Genomic DNA, 21,045 nt, shown 5'->3' on the forward strand with positions numbered 1-21,045 from the left:
TTAAAAGTTATAAGTGAGCTGATTAAATTTTATTTTTCTATCGCCAATCTTTCCGGACCTGACCTTGAATAAAGCTCAGATGCGGACCTTTGAGTAATAAGTTTGAGAAGCCGCCTGCCTGATCGCAGCAGCTGAAACAGTCCATTATTAGGGTGATGAGGATCCATAATATCCTTCTAGCCCTGGTCCTGCACCGCTTGGCGTATAAATCCTGTATGGGGGTGGATGTGGACCCGGTGGTACGCTCAGCTGCACTCTGCAGGCCTTTTTGGTCTTGAGAGGTAGAGTTCCCATACCAGGCGGTGAGGTACCCTGCCAGCAGGCAGGATGCATTGCCACCTCAATACGACCCCACAACGCAACAAATGGTTAAATCGTTGTTCTCTGAATTGCACCTCCATCTTTCTGTAACACTGCACCCGGCGTTATTTTGACAGTGCCAGGTTGGTTCATCTATCGTAGGCAGCATTTGTTTACAAACACTGGGATTTAACGTGTACATTTGCGCTGTCTCTTTAAGATGCCCGGAAATGATTGCAGCGACAGTCCCAGTGATCGCGGGTATCAGGCTGAAACGAGAGTTTACTGCCCCCCAAACCAAGAGATGATCCTCCGACACATTATCGCCTGTTTTACTGGCGGTGTGAAGGGCTGCAGACGCCGAGCAGTGCTGGGAGCGGTTGCTCAGGCCCGGTCCATCAGCGGCTTACGCTTGTTTTCCACGCCGGCTTGTAGCGGAGTCACGGCTATGGACGAGATTCTGACCAGGGTTATAGCTCCTTTACCCACATACGAGACGAGGGACAAATCTCCGCCTCCCCCCGAGTCCAGCAGCGTGGAGTTCATGCACTTCTACAGGAGCCTTGACAAGGGTCAGAAGACTGAGTTTTTGGGGAAGCTGTCGCGGGATTTTGGCGTAGATCATAACAGCGTTTCGGAGTTCGCTTTGAAAGTCCTGGATACCCAGCTGCGGGACCTAGCGACCATTTTGCAAGCGGAGGATCGTTTGCGATACAGTTTGACCCCCCGTTATAAACAGTTGCTGAATCATATCAGCAGGGTCGAGGGGGGAGTCAAGTTTCTGGTGGACCTCCGAGCTGACGTGCTTGAAATAATCTCGTTTAAAACCAAGGAAAGTCCACATATCAGGGTAAACATATTTGTTAGCACTTCCTACGGTGACTAATTTAGATCAAATATTGCGAAATGGAATCCAAGTTGCAAGTCGATGCGTTGTTTTGGTTTGCACGTTTTAGGGTTTTGCCAATTGGATCTTCCATAAGAACGTATTCATTATCTGGACTAGGGTTTTAGTTTGACACGTTCACTAATAAAAAAAATGAATTATGTCATTATAACGATTCAAGAGTGACCAAGTATGATCACATACGAAGAATTTGACCTCGTACATTGTTCTCAGTTACACATAACGTAGCAAGATAAGAGAAGTCTAACTAAATGCAATTCAAAACTTTATTGCAGACTCGGGGTCCATAACAGACAAAGACAAATGGGTAAAAGAAAGCTAAGTACAAGGCATCAAAATTAAGTATATGTAAAGTATGAATTTGAGTGCATATCCAAATATGAACAATATTACAGGTGTAGCCGAATGTGGTTGTACTCAAAGTAGGCAGTGATAAGACTAGTTTCTGTGAAGCATGCAATACTAACAGCTGTAAATCAAAAGATAAGTAATACTGCACAAATGAACAGTATGTTGCTCTTCTGTTTTGCAGGTGAGTTTTGACTTCTTGTTAGTGACCAACTGTAAATTGAGTGAAGGGGCATCCCTGAGTGTTTTTTTTTTTTTAACAGTTTACGAGACAGTGACCTTTGCCACAGTTGCCCCATTACATTACCAAACTGCAGGAACCAAAATAGCATGTTCCTGGAGAATGATACAGAGGCTGCAATGTTAGTCATCTTTTGTTGATCACATGTAGTGAGATTTGATCACATGGGTAGTGAGATTCGTTTCTTTTGCATAGCTCGCTGACAAGCTTGCTCAAACAGCAGTATTTTATATAAAATTGTAAATCACCGCAAATCACTTTACTTGCCCATCCCCAAACCAATTTGTCCTTAAAAAGTTTTTCTACATACAACATCTTTGTCAGTAATGTAACAGGATACCTCTTTAATGCAAAAATGCACCAAAGTATGAATTGATTTTGCTATCTGAAGCATCAAACCGTTAAGAGCAGCTTACTCTACTTGGCTCAGTCTCTACCTGTCACTTTGCCGAAATGAAACAGGATATTTTTATTTGTATTTGCATTTTTATTTGTGTATTTTTACATGTAAATCTTAACTACTGTCTTGCTGACTATTTCTGTAGGCTCAAGCACTGTCTAGTTGCATACCCTATGAGCTTAGTGGGCCATTTTGAATCTAGAGCTAAAACAGGGGTGGAATATTATTTATCATGGCACTTTTGCAACAGAAATGCAGCAAAAATGTGTGATGCACATGTTGCATGACATGTTATATGAGAGGATTGGGGCCTGCTAGGAGACCAGAGTTGATGAGGGTTGACACCTTGCAAGAAGCAGTGTTTGCTCAGTTGTCGGATAGATGCGGTAGGGTGTAGTACTTCTTAGGCTATGCTTTTGTCAACCCTCAGATCAGCTTGTTGAAGCCACAATATGTTTTCGTTTAGGCTGTTTCTTCTCACAGATGTTTGCCAGGTAGAACTTGCAAATAATTTGATTGTTAGTTTTTAACCTACATGGGGTGTCACGAGATGTTGTACGAGTGAAATTCATAACAAAGAATAGGCGAAGGGAAGATGTTAGTCACAGAAACGTATATTGACCCTGAAATAATTTTCTGCAATTGCTAAAACGTTCTTACCATGACTGTGCATATGGAACTCACTGATTTTGCATTTTCACTCATCTGGGATTGGCGAGAGTATCCTTTGAAATAAGGCAGATTTCACCATTAGTAATAATACAGTGTCAAAAATATTTAGCCTACTCATCTAATTTAAGGTTTATCAGCTAACTGATTTTGATCAAAAGTAAGTGACACTTTCTCAGAACATTGGCAGAATTCCTTTAAAGTTATTGGCAAGGATTTAGGATGTCTTAAATAACTTGAGATGTTAGCCCAGTATTTTTTTTTCAGTGAATGAACATTGACTAAGTTTTAGTGGGGCAATTGAACATTGTGACATGTTTCACCCTCTAGTCTTAAGCTAATTAAGTTATGTTAGTTTTAGATATCTAATAATGCCATGGTGAGATGCTGGATATTCTAAAGATCAGCTTGCACTTGGTCACATTACTTAGCAACTAAGCATAGTTGTGGGTCCCACCAACGTACATACCATGTTCAAGGATTTTTCTTAAACACTTTGAAATTAAACACTTGAGTAGCCTATACCTTTAACCTTTCTCCATATGTCAGTTGGACATATTTACTCTATTGTATGATACACAAAGATCCTGCTGGCCCTATTCTAGTGTGATTTCCTCAGTTCGTGACTTGCTTGTTAATTAGTACTTATCTCATACTCTGCAAAAACCAGCAAAATACACTTAGCCTCAGAAGTCTAGCAGCTTGAAATGTATTTTTCCAAACGGTGTCCGCTACTACTACTTTCGGCTGCTCCTGTTAGGGGTCGCCACAGCGGATCATCCGTTTCCATTTCTTCCTGTCTTCTGCATCTTCCTCTGTCACACCAGCCACCTGCATGTCTTCCCTCACCACATCCATAAACCTCCTCTTTGACCTTCCTCTTTTCCTCTTCCCTGGCAGCTCCATATTCAGCATCCTTCTCCCAATATAGCCAGCATCTCTCCCCCACACATGTCCAAGCCATCTCAATCTTGCCTCTCTTGCTTTGTCTCCAAACCGTCCAACTTGAGCGGTCCCTCTAGTATAATCAATCCTAATCCTGTCCTTCTTCATCACTCCCAGTAAAAATCTTAGTATCTTCAACTCTGCCACCTCCAGCTCCGCCTCTTGTCTTTTCATCAGTGCCACTGTCTCCAAACCATATAACATAGCTAGTCTCACAACCATCTTGTAAACCTTCCCTTTAACTCTTGCTGGTACCCTTCTGTCGCAAACCACTCCTGACACTCTTCTCCACCCACTCCACCCTGCCTGCGCTCTCTTCTTCACCTCTCTCCTGCAATCCCCGTTACTTTGGACAGGTGACCCCAAGTATTTAAACTCATATGCCTTCATCACATCTACTCCTTGTATCCTGACCATTCCACTTTCCTCCCTCTCGTTCATGCATAGGTATTACATCTGGCTCCTACTGATTTTCTTTCCTCTTCTCTCCGGTGCATACCTCCACCTCTCCAGGCTCTCCTCAACCTGCACTCTACTCTCACTACAGATCACAATGTCATCCGTGAACATCATCGTCCATGAAGACTCCTGCCTGATCTTGTCCGTCAACCTGTCCATCATCATTGCAAACAAGAAAGGGCTCAGAGCCGATCCTTGATGTAATCCCACCTCCACCTTGAACCCATCTGTCATTCCAACCGCACACCTCACCATTGTCACACTTCCCTCATACATATCTTGCACCACTCCTACATACTTCTCTGGAACTCCCAACTTCCTCATACAATACCACACCTCTCTCGGCACCCTGTCGTATGCTTTCTCTAAATCTACAAAGACACAATGTAACTCCTTCTGGCCTTCTCTATACTTCTCGATCAACATTCTCAAAGCAAACAACAGATCTGTGGTGCTCTTTCGTGGCATGAAACCATACTGCTGCTCACTAATCATCACCTCTCCTCTTAACCTAGCTTCTATTACTCTTTCCCATGTCTTCATGCTTTGGCTGATCAACTTCACCCCTCTGGAGTTGCTACAGTTCTGCACATCGCCCTTGTTCTTGAAAATCGGTACCAGTATGCTTCTTCTCCACTCCTCAGGCATTCTCTCACTTTCCAAGATTGTGTTAAACAATCTAGTTAAAACCCCACTGCCATCTCTCCTAAACATCTCCATGCCTCCACAGTATGTCATCGGGACTAACTGCCTTTCCACTCTTCATCCTCTTCATAGCTGCCCTCACTTCCTCCTTGCTAATCCACTGCACTTCCTGATTCACTATCCCTACATCATCCAACCTTCTCTCTCTCTCATTTTCTTCATTCATCAGCCCCTCAAAGTACTCCTTCCACCTTCTCAGCACACTCTTCTCGCTTGTCAGCACATTTCCATCTCTGTCCTTGATTGCCCTAACTTGTTGCACATCCTTTGCGGCTTGGTCCCTCTGTCTAGTCAATCGGTACAAGTCCTTTTCTCCTTCCATAGTGGCTAACCTGTCATACAACTCACCATACGCCTTTTCCTTTATCTTTGCCACCTCTCTTTTCGCTTTACACTGTGCCTCCTTGTACTCCTGTCTACTTTCTTCATCTCTCTGACTATCCCACTTCTTTGCCAACCTCTTCCTCTGTATAATTTGCTGTACTTGCTCATTCCACCACCAACTCTCCATGTCTTCCTTCCTCTGTCCTGATGACACACCAAGTACCTTCCTAGCTGCCTCCCTCACTGCAGATTGTTGTGCAGATGGGACAAGCAGAATGCACACTTGTATTTAGATGGGAGCTGCTAAATGCAAGTGTTCACGCTCGTATTTAGCGGCTCCCATCTGGTTCTTGTTGCACCTTAATCATAGGTAGGGAGAAAAATTATGAAATTTTTGACATGACTTAAGAAATGGATGTTTGGAATTCCCTTGACTGCAATTACTGCTTCTTGTGGGAGCGTCACTTCAGACTTCTACATGAGATTAGTTTCCCTTAGCTGGGTGATCAATTTTTGTTGTTTCTCCTCGCTCCCTCCTCTGGGTTTTTCTTTCTCATGCACCTGCATAGAAACTAGGTGGATGTAAGCTCCAGAAAACAGCTGAGAGTCCTATACAGTTATAAAGACTTTGCAGTTTAGTTTCAAGGGCTTGAAAGGTATAATCTTCCCAAGGTTTTTTAGGGAAACAATTTCACCCCACTGACAGATTGGCAGGCAGGCATGTGGCAAAATGCCCACTACAGTAAAAGGTATTGGCACTCGCTGGCGCCTCAGCTGACGAGTCTGATAAGCACTTGGTTGGTGCAGAGAACTGAGTGCATCTGGCCTTTGGATGGGCAGCCCTTTGCTTGACCTTTGCTTTAAAGAAGCTTGGCTGAGACTTAATGGAATCTTAATGGAATCATTTCTTTCTCTTCAAATAACGGACACAGTTTAAGATAGACATATATATGCAGACTGACACAGGTCAATAAGAGAGATCAATATGATGAATAGGGAATATGCTTATATTACGGGGAAGGATAACATTTTATCAATTTTAAACAGTGGCGTTTGGCCCATTGTTTGAGCTCAGCTGAGTGATTGACAAGAAGGTATTAAGGAAAACTTTTAAGGACAGTCTGTATAAGGTGTGCCCATTTGTGTGTTTACAAAGGATTGGCTTTTAATGAAGTCTGACCTTTGTTGGTGGGCTGGTCAATTCTAAAATGGCAAGTTGTTTATTAAAGCGCTGAGTCTACTTCCTGCTGTAAGCTCAAACGCATCACTACTCATAAGCTTAAATGAAAATATTCCTATGCAAACGCACACGGAATCACACACTCCCCATAGTATATCCAGATATGTGCATGGAATTGTACAGATAAGTAATGCACTAGCAAACAGACATAAAAATTGCTTTCAATCAATGAGATGACACCATAGTGAGTTCTCTCAGTTAAAAATGTCAATAAAAGGACATTAATTCCTAGTCTAGGGTACAAAGGAAAAGATAGTTCCTAGCGGTTGGTGTTAGATATGAAGCCTGGTTACTGAAAGGGAAGGTGTAGGCGGTAACATTACATCAACAAATCAATATTGTTGAACAATCACAAATATGACCGGTATTGTAAAACACATATGTATACCCTGAGCTATAAAATATCAATAGAACAGACATTGCAGTGGTCAGTGAATTTGGTGTATTTGACACAGAAATCATGGGAATTTCTAAAATAAAGAGGTTATATTCACTGTAAGTTTCAAATTTCATGTTGAAGTTCGACATGGGCATTTAAGGCATACTTTGTTATTATGCCCTTACCTGTATGTCATTTCCTTTAGGCAATTTATTCTCTATTGACGTTCTTCTGCCAGAATTGTCTAGTGCTATCAAAACAAGTATGCAAATGGGTCCACATGTCTTAGCCTCCGTCTTGTACTCTGTTGTTTTTTTTGTTTTTTGTTTTTATTGTTCACCTTTCATTTTCCCAACTAACCTTTTACAACAGACAGCTGAGCTATTTTTTCAGCATAGAATACAATGTGGTGAAATGTCTTGGGTGAGCTGAATGAAGAAATTAATTTTGAACTTGCCCTCTTACTCTTCCATATCATTCTCAGGACCTAAATGGCACCCTGAAGAGCTTGCTGTCTGAGTGGTTCTCTGTGGGTCTGCTCCAGCTGGAGAGAATTACCTGGCGGTCCCCTTGTGAGATCCTGCAAAAGATCAGCCAGTAAGGGCACCGATACAACCTTGCACTACTTCTTTCCCCTCGTTATCATTAAGGATGAAATTTGGGAATTTTTTCCCATTGATAAATAGCTATTTTTATCCACCTCGACCATGGAGTCAGGTTACATAATACTAACTGGTATCTTTACCATGGTTGAAGACACTCCCATGTACTGCTGTTGAAATTCTTGAGTGGGTAGGACGAACACATGTGCAGCAGCGTACAAGTATCTATTCAAACAGGAAAAAGGATTGAAACACGTTGACAATATGGTGCTTCTGTTGGACAAGTCAACCAATTTTACAATCAGTATTACAGTGGAAAAGTGTCCCCATAAAGTTTGATGTAGTTTGTAATAAATTATTTTGCCTGTGTTACCTTTGAGTTGAGGAAGCTATTTTTTACAAGGGATGGGAAATGTTTTCTGCTGTGCTGACAGCATGTAAATGACAATGCACCTTGTTTGCAGTTCTTGCTGCCAGGGACAGATCAGGGAAATCATAGATTTCAGCTTCAACATTGACTTCTCTCCTATCCTAGCCTCTCTGCTCATGTCTTGTCCTGTTTTAATCTCAGATGACTAACTCTGTATTACCAGGTATGAGGCAGTGCATCCTGTGAGGAACTGGACTGACATTAAGCGGCGGGTTGGGCCCTACCGCCGTTGCTATGCCTTCACCCATGCTGCCATGCCAGGAGAACCTTTGGTAGTGCTTCATGTGGCCCTCACAGAGGAGATCTCTGATAACATACAGGTGAGCTAAGGCTCTTTTCCACTGAAATAAAGGTTTTTTTTTCTTGTTTTATCATACCTCCAAGTGTTTGATGGTCCTGCTGACACACTGATTATCATATCATTGATTATCACAGAAACTATGCCCACGGCATTCGGATGTCATATGCACCTAAGTATGACCTTTCTCCACAGCACTGGCTTCCTGTTCTTGTTATTTTTCACCGTGGGGAAGTAGGTGCTGTTGACAACAGTGAGAGCTGAGAATTTTTGGTCCAGTGGAAAGGGTAACATAACAAATGGATTACTTTCACAGAGCCTTTTCCACTGTTTCAGCTTAGAAGCCGCTGAGTGTTGCTGGCTACAAAAAGAGGTGCTTGATGGGCGCAGGGTTTTGGCATATGGACAATACAGAAAGCAAAACCTTGTCGGATAGTTATGCTGTTGTGTTGTCTCCCTCTTGGTAAGGCAGTCTTACTAGACAGGTCTTACGTTTCTTGACTTGTTAGCATCAGCATAAGAACCTGTCTTTATTAATCAAACCATTTTTGTTTTATTTTTCCTTGCAGAGCATCGTCCGTGAGTTTGCCACACTTGACTCTGAGGAGGATGTGAATAAGATAAATGCAGCCATCTTCTACTCCATCTCCTCCACCCAGGCTGGCCTACAAGGGGTGGAGCTGGGAAACTATCTCATCAAGAGGGTGGTACGAGAACTACAGGTGAGTTAAAGGATTTTTCAAACACTCTAGATCAATAAATGAATTTCTATATGCATTTTACAATATTAATTGGTTTAAAGTCAAGTAGTGTGTCCAGATGGCATGGTGGTCTGTTCCGCTGCCTACCAACACACGGATCACAAGTTCGATTTCCAGTGTTACCTCCAGCTTGGTCGGGTGTCTCTATATACACAATTGGCTGTGTCTGTGGGTGGGAAGCCAGGTGTGGGTATGTGTCCTGGTCACTGCACTAGCGCCTCCTCTGGTTGGTCGGGGCACCTATTCAGGGGGAAGGGGAACTGGGGGGACTAGCATGATCCTCCCACGCGCTACATCCCCCGGCCAAACTCCTCACTGTCAGGTGAAAAGAAGCGGTTGGCGACTCCACATGTATCAGAGGAAGCATGTGGTAGTCTGCAGCCCTCCCCGGATCGGCAGAGAGGGGATGGAGTAGTGACCGGGATTGCTCAGAAGAGTGGGCTAATTGGCCAGGTACAATTGAGGAGGAAAAGGGGGAAAAAAATCCAAAAAAATGAAAAGAAAAAAGTCAAGTGTTGGAATGGACATATAGGAAAAATGTAGTGTTTCAAAACTTCATTCATTCAAAAGCAAGCATGCCCTTTCAGTTAGATCTTTTCTAGTAACTTCAAAATACTAAAATATATTAGGCTGAAGAATTTAATTCTCGCACTCACATTTTAAAGGCCAGGTCAAAGTAAGGTAAAACTTTATTTCAGGGTCAGAAGAGTTTTGGGCGTCCGGGTAGCATAGCGGTCTATTCCGTCGCCTACCAACATAACACGAGGATTGCCGGTTCAAACCCCCATGTTACCTCCCGCTTGGTCAGGTGTCCCTACAGACACAATTGGCCATGTCTGCGGGTGGGAAACCGAATGTGGGTGGGTATGTGTCCTGGTCGCTGCACTAGCACCTCCTCTGGTCAGTCAGGGGCACCTGTTCGGGGGGATAGTGTGATCCTCCCACGCACTGCTTCCCCCTGGCGAAACTCCTCACTATCCAGTGAAAAGAAGCGGCTGGCGACTCCACATGTATTGGAGGAGGCATGTGGTAGTCTGCAGCCCTCTCCGGCTGGGCAGAGGGGGTAGAGCAGTGACTGCGACAGCTTGGAAGAGTGGGGTAATTGACCGGGTACAATTGGGGTGAAAAAGGGGGAAAACAATCCAAAAAAAAAAAAAAGAAGAGTTAAGTATGGATCTCGGACTCAGACTTAAAACTGTTATGTTATTTACCAAATAAATACCATCTGATATGTAATTGTATTCATCGGATATAATATCTGCATTATGCAATGTACATGTAGTTACCAGATAAATACCAAGTCTTAGTAGCAAACATGTAGAACCAACTTTTTTGTAATATAGCTAAATAGCAGTATTGATTTATTTAGGCAGTGCACCTGACACGTCCACAGAAATGCTTGTTTGTTATCTCAGCTCCTGCTCTATGTCTAAATATGATGAGTTGTGATTCTGCCTTGGGATCAAAGTCCACCCATCCATTATCCAAGCCGCTTGTCCCAGTTGGGGTCACGGGATGCTGGGGCCTATCCCAGGAGTCACTGGGTGGCGGGCGGGGAGACTCCCTGGACAGGCCACCAGTCCATCATAGGAGAAAAGTGTTTAATTTTTTTGTGACATACTTGCTGACCGCACATTTGCACTCTGACAAGCTTCTGATGGGGCCCAGATGGTAAGCTGTTTTGTTAGTAAGAAAAATGTTTTGATTTGCAAGATATCAAATTTTTGGATCGCTGCTCTATAATTTTTTTTACACATTTTTTTGGCAGATATCTGAAAATCTCCCTGCTTACTTGCCTGTATCCAGTTATACAAGCACCATCACATGCAGAGCCGTAGTCTGTAGACACAGCTGCAATGAAATCTTGGGTATCTCTCTCAATAAGCACAGGGCAGGCTGCATGGAACAACAAAAGCTACTCCACTTGCTGTATGAGAAATGGCTTCATTTTAGTGTAACATCATACAAAGTCAATAATACAGCTGTAATCTGTTTCCACTTCAGTCATTCATACAAAAGGATTGTGTTTTGATGCTTGGAGCATTCCATTTATGAACATTTTTTTATTGATGATAAAACATGGATAAGTAAGTTCAACAGATACTACTTAGTGGTTCCAGTGTTTGTTTTTAGATTTAAAACCCTCTGTTGGTCTCATAGAAAAGTATGCACTATTGTACCCTATAAGGCAGCATGAAAAATCATGTTTCTGTTGATGTTAGAAACTGTACAGACAATGCAATCTCTATTCAGATGCCCGCTCAGTAGCCTGTCTGTAAAGTCCAGAGAAGCAACACACTTTGCTTCATATGCCATTATATTACTTATTACAAAATGGGCACGTTCTTCTAAAGTGTCCTGCAGTATTATGAGTGCATAGAATTTTTCCCTTTTTTTTTTGGACCCCCCCCCCCCCCGCCATTTTCTCCCCAATTGTACCTGGCCAATTACCCCACTCTTCCGAGTCATCCCGGTCGCTGCTCCACCCCCTCAGCCGATCCGGGGAGGCCTGCAGACTACCACACGCCTCTTCCAATACATGTGGAGTCACCAGCCGCTTCTTTTCACCTGACGGTGAGGAGTTTCGCCAGGGGGACATAGCACGTGGGAGGATCACGCTATTCCCCCCAGTTCCCCCTCCCCCTTGAACAGGCGCCCCAACCAACCAGAGGAGGCATTAGTGCAGTGACCAGGACACATACCCACATCTGGCTTCCCACCTGCAGACATGGCCAATTGTGTCTGTAGGGATGCCCGACCAAGCTGGAGGTAACATGGGGATTCGAACCGGCGATCCCCGTGTTGGTAGGCAACAGAATAGACTACCACGCTACCCGGATGCCTGAGTGCACAGAATGTTTAGGTGGCCTTCAGGTGGGAAAAAGATCCCAAAGAATATTAGCCCTAACTAGTGTCAATATTATAGCAGGAAATTATGGGCTATACAGAGCCACCACATAGACTTGTATTCTACTGGCTTTCAGATAGCACATACCTTCTGTAAAGGTGACTACATGTGCAGTCTAGCCACACAGACTGCTGCAATGATGGATGGATGATGAGAAAAAAAGAAAAGCTGTGATCTAAAATGAAGGGAGGAGGTCCTGGTTGTCTTTGTAGATTAGACCTTGGGGACTTTTTCTGACACAGCTCATCCAGGTTCCTCTCTTTCTTTGCTGCGCTTTTTCTTTTTATCCTTATCACCTCCTCTTTTCCCCTATTTCAAGTGTTTTCTTCTTTACAACCATTTTTTTCTATCTTGGAAGCTGCCTGTTCTTGTCACCAGAGCAAATAGGAGGTAGGAGCAAAGCTTGGCACACAAGGGAGATAATGAAACAGCAAGGATGTGATAAACATCCCCGAGTAAAGGAGGCAAGAAGATAGCAAAGCACTTAAAGGAAAGATAGAAAAGTAGATGTCAGAGGAAACAAAGAAATGTATATATATATTAAAAAAAACTTGAAAGAAGAGGCAAGTTGTTGGGAGAACGAAAAAGGAAAGCTGGATGGGCAGACGGACACCAACGTGTCCCTCCAGGGATTTCTGACACTCGCTTTCATCAGCAGCCTCTCACTCTTCGGCCGTCCTCAGCCCTCCATCAGTTATCAACCAGTACATCAGAGAGGATAGGCAGAAGGCAGGGGGTATTTTGGTGCAGGGGTGAAGGAGCTTTCATGAAGATGTGAGGGGGGGTCTGGTGAGACAGGAGACTAGACAGAGATGCAGGGAGGAACCAAGATTGACAGGCGGTAGGTTTCAGAAGTGGAAGAGAGAAGCACGGGGGGGGGGGTGATAGGGGTGAGGTTGGGCAGGGTGTGGTGATTTATTTATCTCTATCAACAGGTCACCATTTTCAAGTAATAAATAGAACTGGTTTTATGCTTCTGTCTGTCTGTCTAAATAAGGAATAAATAGGTACTCTGCTCAAAGTATTCAACTGCAAACAAGACCAATTTGGTTTTTTTTGTAATGATGAAGGTGATTCTTTGCCTCCCTCATTCCCACTGCCAGGAAATGTGCAATCTCTGCATTCTAGGTGATATCAAAATTTCTTCAGCCCGTCATCTGTTGTCTTTTATATCTTTATCCTGACTAAAGAACTCTGCTCCTCTCCCTGTCTTCTTTGGTTCATATTTTTCATGTCTTTACAGTTGAATGGCAAGATGATAAGATTCTGCGATTCGAATCATGTGCGTTCACTGGAATTGGTTCTGTTTGTTGATAGGTATTTATTGGCCTACAAGAAGAGATTTGTTTTCACCCTGTGTACAGAGGCACACATACAGGCTCTGTACAAAAGGTTGTTGTTATTTTTGTTGTTGTTCAGGTTCAGTATAGGACACTTTTTAAATTGATCCTCTCTTTTGTTCCTTCTCTCATTCCCTCCTCCACTGTCTCCAGAGTGAGTTCCCTCACATGGGCCAGTTCTCCAGTCTGTCTCCCATCCCAGGCTTCTCCTCATGGCTCCAAAGCATGCTCAGCCAGTATAGGAAAGAGGGCCGGGGCTCTGAACTCCTCTGTGAGCAGGAATGGAGGGAAGTGGAGAAGGCGACCGATTCGGCCCCGGGAGCCCCTGCCCTGGATGCCCTACGAAAGCTGATCAGTACCAGCGAATGGGTACGCTCTGAGCGGTTGGCACATGGATTAGAGCCCGTTCTAATGCGTCTCTGCGCCTGGTACCTTTATGGGGAGAAGAGGCGAGGCTATGCCCTCAACCCAGTGGCCAACTTCCACCTGCAGAACGGGGCCACCATGTGGCGGCTAAACTGGCACGCTGACATGAGCCCCAGAGGCTTGGCAAACTCCTGCGGCATCATGGTTAACTATCGTTACTTCCTGAATAAGACGCCTAAAAACAGTGCTCTCTACCTGCAGAATAAGCTTATCACAACCTCTGAGCAGGTGCTGGGACTGGTGTCACAATTCCAAAGAAACAGCAAATTATAGCAGACAATTGGATGCACTGAGACAAGGATGGACGGACAGACACACATGCATGTGTAAAATTATGTATGGACTAACACTCATAAAGACATCCATGTTTGAATGTTCTGCAGGTTAGATGAGTTGGGATCAGTGAAACATGTTGGACTGATTTACGTTCATACATTCAATTTGTGCACACACAACATATTTATTTAATTTGTTAGAAATAATATCTTCATATCTGACGTCATAGAACATAACAGAACACTCACCAGCTATTGTCCTTGTAGTGAAATGAGAAAATGTTTGTTATGATGTGATGACTGCTGTATGTAGTGCATGCATCAGGCTCGTTTGCCTCATTGCATTTCTGGCTTTGGCTGTTTGGTATTGTCCATGTGCCTCCTAGGCTGAGAAACCATAGCTAATGAAGCACAAGGCATCTATCAATGCCTTACCATGTTCCTGCCTGACATTGTGTGTGATGGTGAAACACGAGCGCTGAACAAGGGAAGTTATTGGAATAAATTATGTTTTGATTCTTTCATTTGGCTAATCCATCTCACTGCAAAGAGGCTCAGGTGTAGGAAAAAAATTACAGGCTTATTTTAGCTGAGTATGAGCAATTTGAAAGAATTGCACCGATTCATGTGTATGCCTGCTTCTGTTGGTATACACTTGTTGCTTCATTGTCTACCTTCCCTGATAAGTCTTTCCAAATTTGCTTTGTATAACACATTTTTCTTCAGCGGTTCAACACTAAAAGCACAATTTAAAAAAATATTTCATATTAGACAACTATAAACAGAACTGGCAATTACCAGCATCCTACACGTCATCTGGCCAGTATTTTACAACTGATCATTGAGGCACAGCTGACAGGACCCTCCCATTGGTTCCTTTCAGTTGGTGTTTGATAGTGTTGCCATCATCTCCGCCTCTCCAGGGAGCCATCGCTGATGTTCTAACAGCTCAGGTACAGGTGCCAGGCAGGATTCCTTTCTGCCCACACCCCATTGTTGTGAAATAATATATCACAGCAAGTTGACTGTGAAATTACATTTTATCTCTCCAAGGAGCCCAACTTTCCTCTCATTCTTTCACACGCTCATGTCACTTCCTTTTCCTTTCCATGTGCAGGTCAGTGTCCTAGAAACTAATGGAGTGAGAAATAGTTAAGGTAAATGGCTAGATTGATGGTGTTTGGTCGTGAATCAGGGTGAAGGAAAATCAGGAAGCATTAAAAGAGGATGCCCTTGAGAGAGACGGCGTCTCCACCAAGCTTGGTAATGGACACGTGTGTGTGTGTGTGTGTGGGGGGGGGGGGTGTACGCCAGCAAGAATGAGCCTGTCTGTCACACCATCGCACTGTGGTAAAAAGATGCGTACTGTGGCATGAGTTACCATGGAAACAACTGTGATAGATTCCATAGCTATCAAGCTGGTTTTGAGTCCAATAGCAGTAACCATAGTGCAGTTAGTGTTATGAGGTCTAATATTGTCCCCCTAAAATTAACTTGTATTCCAGTGTATGATACTGGGGACAGTATCATGGTACAATGTTCCAATAAATGTAGTCAGTATGATTGTTTTCTGAGTTAAAAAGAAGTTATTGGATGCACTCATTCTGTCACGTATCTGGAAAAACCCAAGAGCAGATGGGACAACCAGGTAAGGAAAAAATCAAGTCTTTATTGAAGTGGCAGATCCCAGGAGTAGAGCAGGAGTTGGCTTAGTGGCAGGGAGACTGGCAGGCTGAAGAGCAGAGAGCAAAAAAATCCGACAGGCAAGGCAAGAATAGAAAAACTATGACCATCAGACAATGCAGGCTAGGACCTGGACATGCAATAACCCTTTAGGCACTAACCATGAATGGCTACGTTCCAGCGAAGACTAGGCCACAGTGGAGGCTTCTTAAAGGTGAGGGTGATTGCTTGATGGCCAGCAGGTGTGTGGATTGAAACCATGGACAGGTGTGCCAGAGTGAAGGAGGAGGGGGAGGAGTGAGCAGGTGTCAAGGGAGAGGGGTTGTGACACATTCAATAAATTCTTTGGGTGGATGACTGGATTTCCATAGCGCTTTTGAAGTCATAGAACACAAAGTGCTTTACAATGAAAAGACTGCATCTCATTACGGTAAGGGTGGCCCCAATTCTGCACTGGCTGTAATATTCACATTCACTTGATGGATAGTATTCTGTCCCTCACATTTTCATATTCATTAGTTCATGTATTGATAGAGTTCAAATAGATTTAGCAAACGACTGCTTTAATGCTCTACCGGTGTCAGGAAGCTGAGGTTATGTGTTTATTGCATGTAGTTCTATTATCGCTACTCCGTAGTGCTATATTTACATATTGCCCTCTGACCTCGCCTCTGGCGACGCTAGGCTCTGAAATTCACCGCTCATGCGACAGCATCCCTAAGCCCCGCCCACAACTGCACTTGACATGCGTCACCACATCACTCGTCAGTTCGACTAGAGCCTCCTTCAAGGGAAGAAGTGTCGCGCTGAGCTCTGTTGCGGGTTTTTTCTTCATTGCTAGCTAGCTTAGCTATTTTCTCTATTTTGACAATAGTGCGGTTTTCTCCGTCACTATGGCTGGTGTTAACGTCGACGTCGATGTTCTTTTCGCCGAGTTTTACAGTTGTTGCCACAGGAAGAAGGACGCTGGTGATTTCCATCCTTTTTGCAGCGACCATCCTAGCATGGCTCATGTTCGGGAGACAGCAGCTAGCCTAGAGGCGCCACCATGCATGGTGTGCGCTTCATGGCCGCTCAGTCGACGGACGAGCTGGGTTTCACACGCCTTTCCACTCAGGTTGGTGTCGGTGTGTTCGAGATCCCTCCCCGGCCGGGCTCGTTGGTTTCTGCTGTGCTCCCGGGAGCCAGGACCACATGTGCCCGCCGGCGGTTCCACAGGCTGCTACTCAAGATGGCGGATCTTGCTCCTACCAAGTCCCTGAGGAAGGGTCCGAGGAGGAGGCAAAGTTCGACGACTTTTTCCCTTTTTTCCTCGAGAGGGCCTTGGCTTCGACGGGGACCACAAGGGTTGCCCCAGTCCATGCCTCGGTGACGCCCGGAATGGATCAGGCGTTCTCTGCCTCGGTGGAGGTGCGCAAGACCATAAGCACATTCCGCCCTTCCCCCCATCACGGAGTCCATCAAAGCCACATGGCCGGAACCAGAGAAGGTGCGCTCCACTGTTAAAGTGAACACCAAGAGCCACCTGACGGTTGCCGGCTGGTCTCCTGCTTCTATGCCGCCCCCCACTGTGGAGAAATTTCTTTTTCCCTGGCTCTACCCTGGTAAGCTACGCGAACCGGAGAGCAAGGAGGCGGCGATGAAGATCAAACAGTGAGAGCCAGGGGGATGACGACACCGATGCCTCACGCCTGGACGAGGCTTGGAGGGCTTCTCAGATCATCGGCACGTTCCTCCGTGATGCCGCGGTGAACCTGGGTGCGGCTCTGTCCTCCTCAGTCCTGCTGAGGCGCGAGTTCTGGACGAAGGACTGTCGCTTGGGTCGTTAAGATGATCCGCAAGCTCCCCATCAACACGGACGGCCTTTTCGGTGTGGATGAGCCAGCACTGGAAAAGATCCGTCACGACCTGGCCAACGCGGAGCTGCTGGCTAAGACCTTCAAAGAGAAGGGTCCCGCGCAGCCTCCGACACGCGCTCAAGGCTCTCCGAAGCCCCAGCCGCAGGGGGGGCGAGGTCGAGCCTCGAAGCGCCGCAAGAACTACGACAAGAGCCAGTCGGCTGGCCCTGCGCCAGCCCCTGGGGCTCACAGTCAGTCCCACCACGCTGGCGGAGGCGGCGCGGGTGGTCCTCAGCCTGACGTGAAGTGGAAGTACGAGCACCAGACCAGGGGTGCCAGCTCGGGAGATCCGCGCCGCCTCTGACGGTGCGCGACAGACCCCCACATCCCCTGTTCGAACATTGCACGTATTGATGTTATGGCCACTGGTGGCAAGGTTTTACCATGCAATGAGGGGAACATGTTGATGAATAAAGATTTCAGTTCTGCATTTTATCCTTCGTGTTCCTCGTCTGTAGATTATTCTACAGTGGGTGGTCTGTCATATAATGTCGGTGATGTCGATGCTACTTTTATTCCACACGCACATGGTGTAGTGAGTAATGTTGTGTCACATGCCACCGGACTCTGCAAGCAAGTCAGAAGAAACGAAGATGTTCCAGATATGGCAACGGGTTCACTAGCTTCACAGGGTGTAGGCTATGTGAATTATACCGCTGAGATCAGTTCTGTTTCAAACCGTACACGAGGTTATGGATTGTTGAACTCTGTATCTATGCCTGTCTCGGATAATCATGAGCTGTCAGATGGGAATGAAATTAGTTTATCCCATCGGACAGGCGTCCAGAGTTACGCGCTGGGTTTTCCCGTGCGTAAAGCAGGGTTACCGGAGCGCATGACTCGCTGTCTGTGGCCAGTCGGAGAGGGTGCTGGGCGCGCGCATGCTGATGCTGATTTTTCCGCGCTCCCACCTTCTGTTGGGCAAAATCCTGCACATATTCGCTCCCCATATGGGACGCGGTCCGCCGTGGGAGCCTCTCAAAACTTCCGTGGAGAGCTCGGAGGTTGGACTGGAATGGCAGCGATACAGCCTATTTCTCGACAGCCAGACACAACGCGTCACGCGCCCTCTGTCTCCCCATTACGCACGCTGGCAGGCGCTGCCGGATGTACCAGAGTGGATCCTCCGGACGGTCAGGCATGGGCACGAGATTCGGTTCGAGCAGGGTCCTCCCCCTTACACGGGCATACGTCAGACGCTGATCCATTCACCTGCCGAAGCAGAGGTGTTGCGGCAGGAAATATTGGAGATGCTGTCCAAAGACGCGATACAGGTGGTGGAGAGAGGCACAGAGGAAATAGGGGTTTGTTCGAGATATTTCCTCGTGCCCAAGAAATCGGGGGGCATGCGGCCGATTCTAGATTTGAAATGGTTCAATACTTGGGTGCGCAAAGAATCATTCCACATGCTGACGGTCCCCCAGCTCCTAGCCATGATATCGAGCGGAGCCTTGTTCACATCTGTGGACCTCAAGGACGCATATTTCCATGTCCCGATAGTGGGTCACCACTGGAAATATCTCAGGTTCGCGTTTCAGGGAACGTGTTACGAGTACAAAGTCCTCCCGTTCGGTTACAGTTTGGCCCCACGGGTCTTTTCGATGTGCGTCAAGGCGGCTCTCACTCCGCTATTTGCCCAGGGTTACGTTATAGCCTTCTACTTAGACGATCTGCTTCTGATAGCCCCAGATCACCGGCTGGCTATGGAACGCCTGAGTCACCTGGTCTCGCACCTGTCAGACCTGGGTCTCACGGTAAACTGGAAGAAGAGCGCTCCCATGCCGTCACGCGAAACCACCTATCTGGGATTAGCGTTGGACTCAGGGAGGATGCTGGCTTCCGTCTCGGAGGAGCGGTGGCAGGGGTTAGAGGACCTTCTTGCCAGTTTTGCCCCGGGCCGGTCGGTGACAGTAGGTCAACTGCGTCGGCTCCTGGGCATCATGTCCTCTGCTCACCAGGTGGTGCCTCTGGGTCTGCTTTTTATGAGGAGACTCCAGTGTTGGCTTATTCGAGAGGGCCGGTCCGCCGGCTGCGCCAACGGCACAGGTTAGTGGTCCCGGAGGGGGTGAGCTTGGACCTGGATCACTGGGCAGAGGCCTGCAGATCCAGGGTTGGGGTTCCCCTCGGACCCAGATCGGAGGAGGTGATTCTATTCACGGACGCATCCCTGGGAAGTTGGGGTGCGATCTGTGGCCACGGCACAATCAGAGGAGTATGGCCCGTGAGTCACAATGCGCACATCAACACGCTGGAGCTGGAGGCAGTGCTGTTGGCGGTGCGTCATTTCGCTCCTCTCCTACGACATCGACACATTCTGGTCAGGTCGGACAGTACCACTACGGTGGCGTATATCAACAGGCAGGGCGGGACGCGGTCGGCTGCGTGCCGTGCGTTAGCCTACGACCTGTGGAGTTGGGTGCATCAGAACGCGCAGTCCATTCGGGCAGTTCATGTGCCTGGCAGCCAGAACGAGGCAGCGGACATCATGTCGCGCGGCGGGCCCAGCTGGGACAACTGGTCCCTCAATCCTCTTATCGTGGAGATGATCTGGGCAAGGTTCGGAGTGGCGCAGGTGGACTTGTTTGCGTACAAGAGGAACGCCAAATGCGCACGATGGTATTCGCTCTGCCCGAGCGACAACCCGCCTATGGTAGTGAATGCGCTGGGCATCGAGCCGTGGCCACGCGAGCTGCTCTGTGCTTTTCCCCCTCTGGGTCTGATACTGGCGGTGGTGGAACGGATCAGATGCACGGGCGCGTCGGTGATCCTGGTGGCTCCCAACAACCCAGGCGCGCCGTAGTTTCCGAACATGGTTTCCATGGTGCGCGCGCCACAGTTCCGCCTCCCGATGTGGCTGGACGCTCTGACGCAGGCAGACGGGATTATCCAACAGGAGCCCCTTCTAGCGGGGTCCCAACTGGCGGCCTGGCTTCTGAGAGGGCCAGGCTGAGAGAGGAGGGCTTTGATGAGGCCACGGTGGCCACTATACAAGCCGCGCGCGCTCCGAGCACATCGGCGCAGTACGACTCCAAGTGGAGAGTTTTTGCTAGGTGGTGCATGGGAGAGGGCGTGGAACCTCTGTCTGCATCCTTGGCCCACGACTGACAATTTAGCCTACAAATCGATCAAGGGGTACTTGGCAGCGATCTCAGCCTTTATGCCTAGGCTGGGTGGCGACACTGTCTTCTCTCACCCCCGTATGGTGGCGTTCCTCAAGGGGGTGAGGAACAGGCAGGGTGTTCGGAACGACCGCACGGCCACTTGGGATTTATCCCTGGTTCTGTCGGCGTTGTGTTCTGCGCCATTCGAGCTTTTGGAATCGGCTGACGTTAAGTGGCTGTCGGCCAAGGTGGCGCTCCTGCTGGCCCTGGTGTCTTTGGGTAGGGTCAGCGAACTGTGCGCGCTCTCCATGGAGGGCATCGAATTTGCCGCGGACAGTTCAAAGGTGATAGTCTACCCGAATCCGTCGTTTCGTCCGAAACATGTCACCGCGCGTTATCAGCGGGT

At 46.7% G+C, this 21,045-nt stretch overlaps 1 protein-coding gene across 1 annotated transcript; it reads left to right on the forward strand.

Annotated features, from left to right (window-relative positions):
• Positions 1–583: 583 nt before the first annotated feature.
• On the forward strand, positions 584–14,473 carry mlycd (malonyl-CoA decarboxylase). The gene is made up of 5 exons (XM_056282203.1): positions 584–1,150; positions 7,402–7,514; positions 8,113–8,269; positions 8,817–8,969; positions 13,410–14,473. Exons 1-5 carry the CDS (start codon positions 605–607, stop codon positions 13,953–13,955), a joined length of 1,515 nt encoding a protein of 504 aa, XP_056138178.1. The 5' UTR covers positions 584–604; the 3' UTR covers positions 13,956–14,473.
• Positions 14,474–21,045: the final 6,572 nt, after the last annotated feature.

The sequence above is a fragment of the Lampris incognitus genome, chromosome 6 (assembly GCF_029633865.1).
Source record: "Lampris incognitus isolate fLamInc1 chromosome 6, fLamInc1.hap2, whole genome shotgun sequence".
Taxonomy (NCBI): Eukaryota; Metazoa; Chordata; class Actinopteri; order Lampriformes; family Lampridae; genus Lampris; species Lampris incognitus.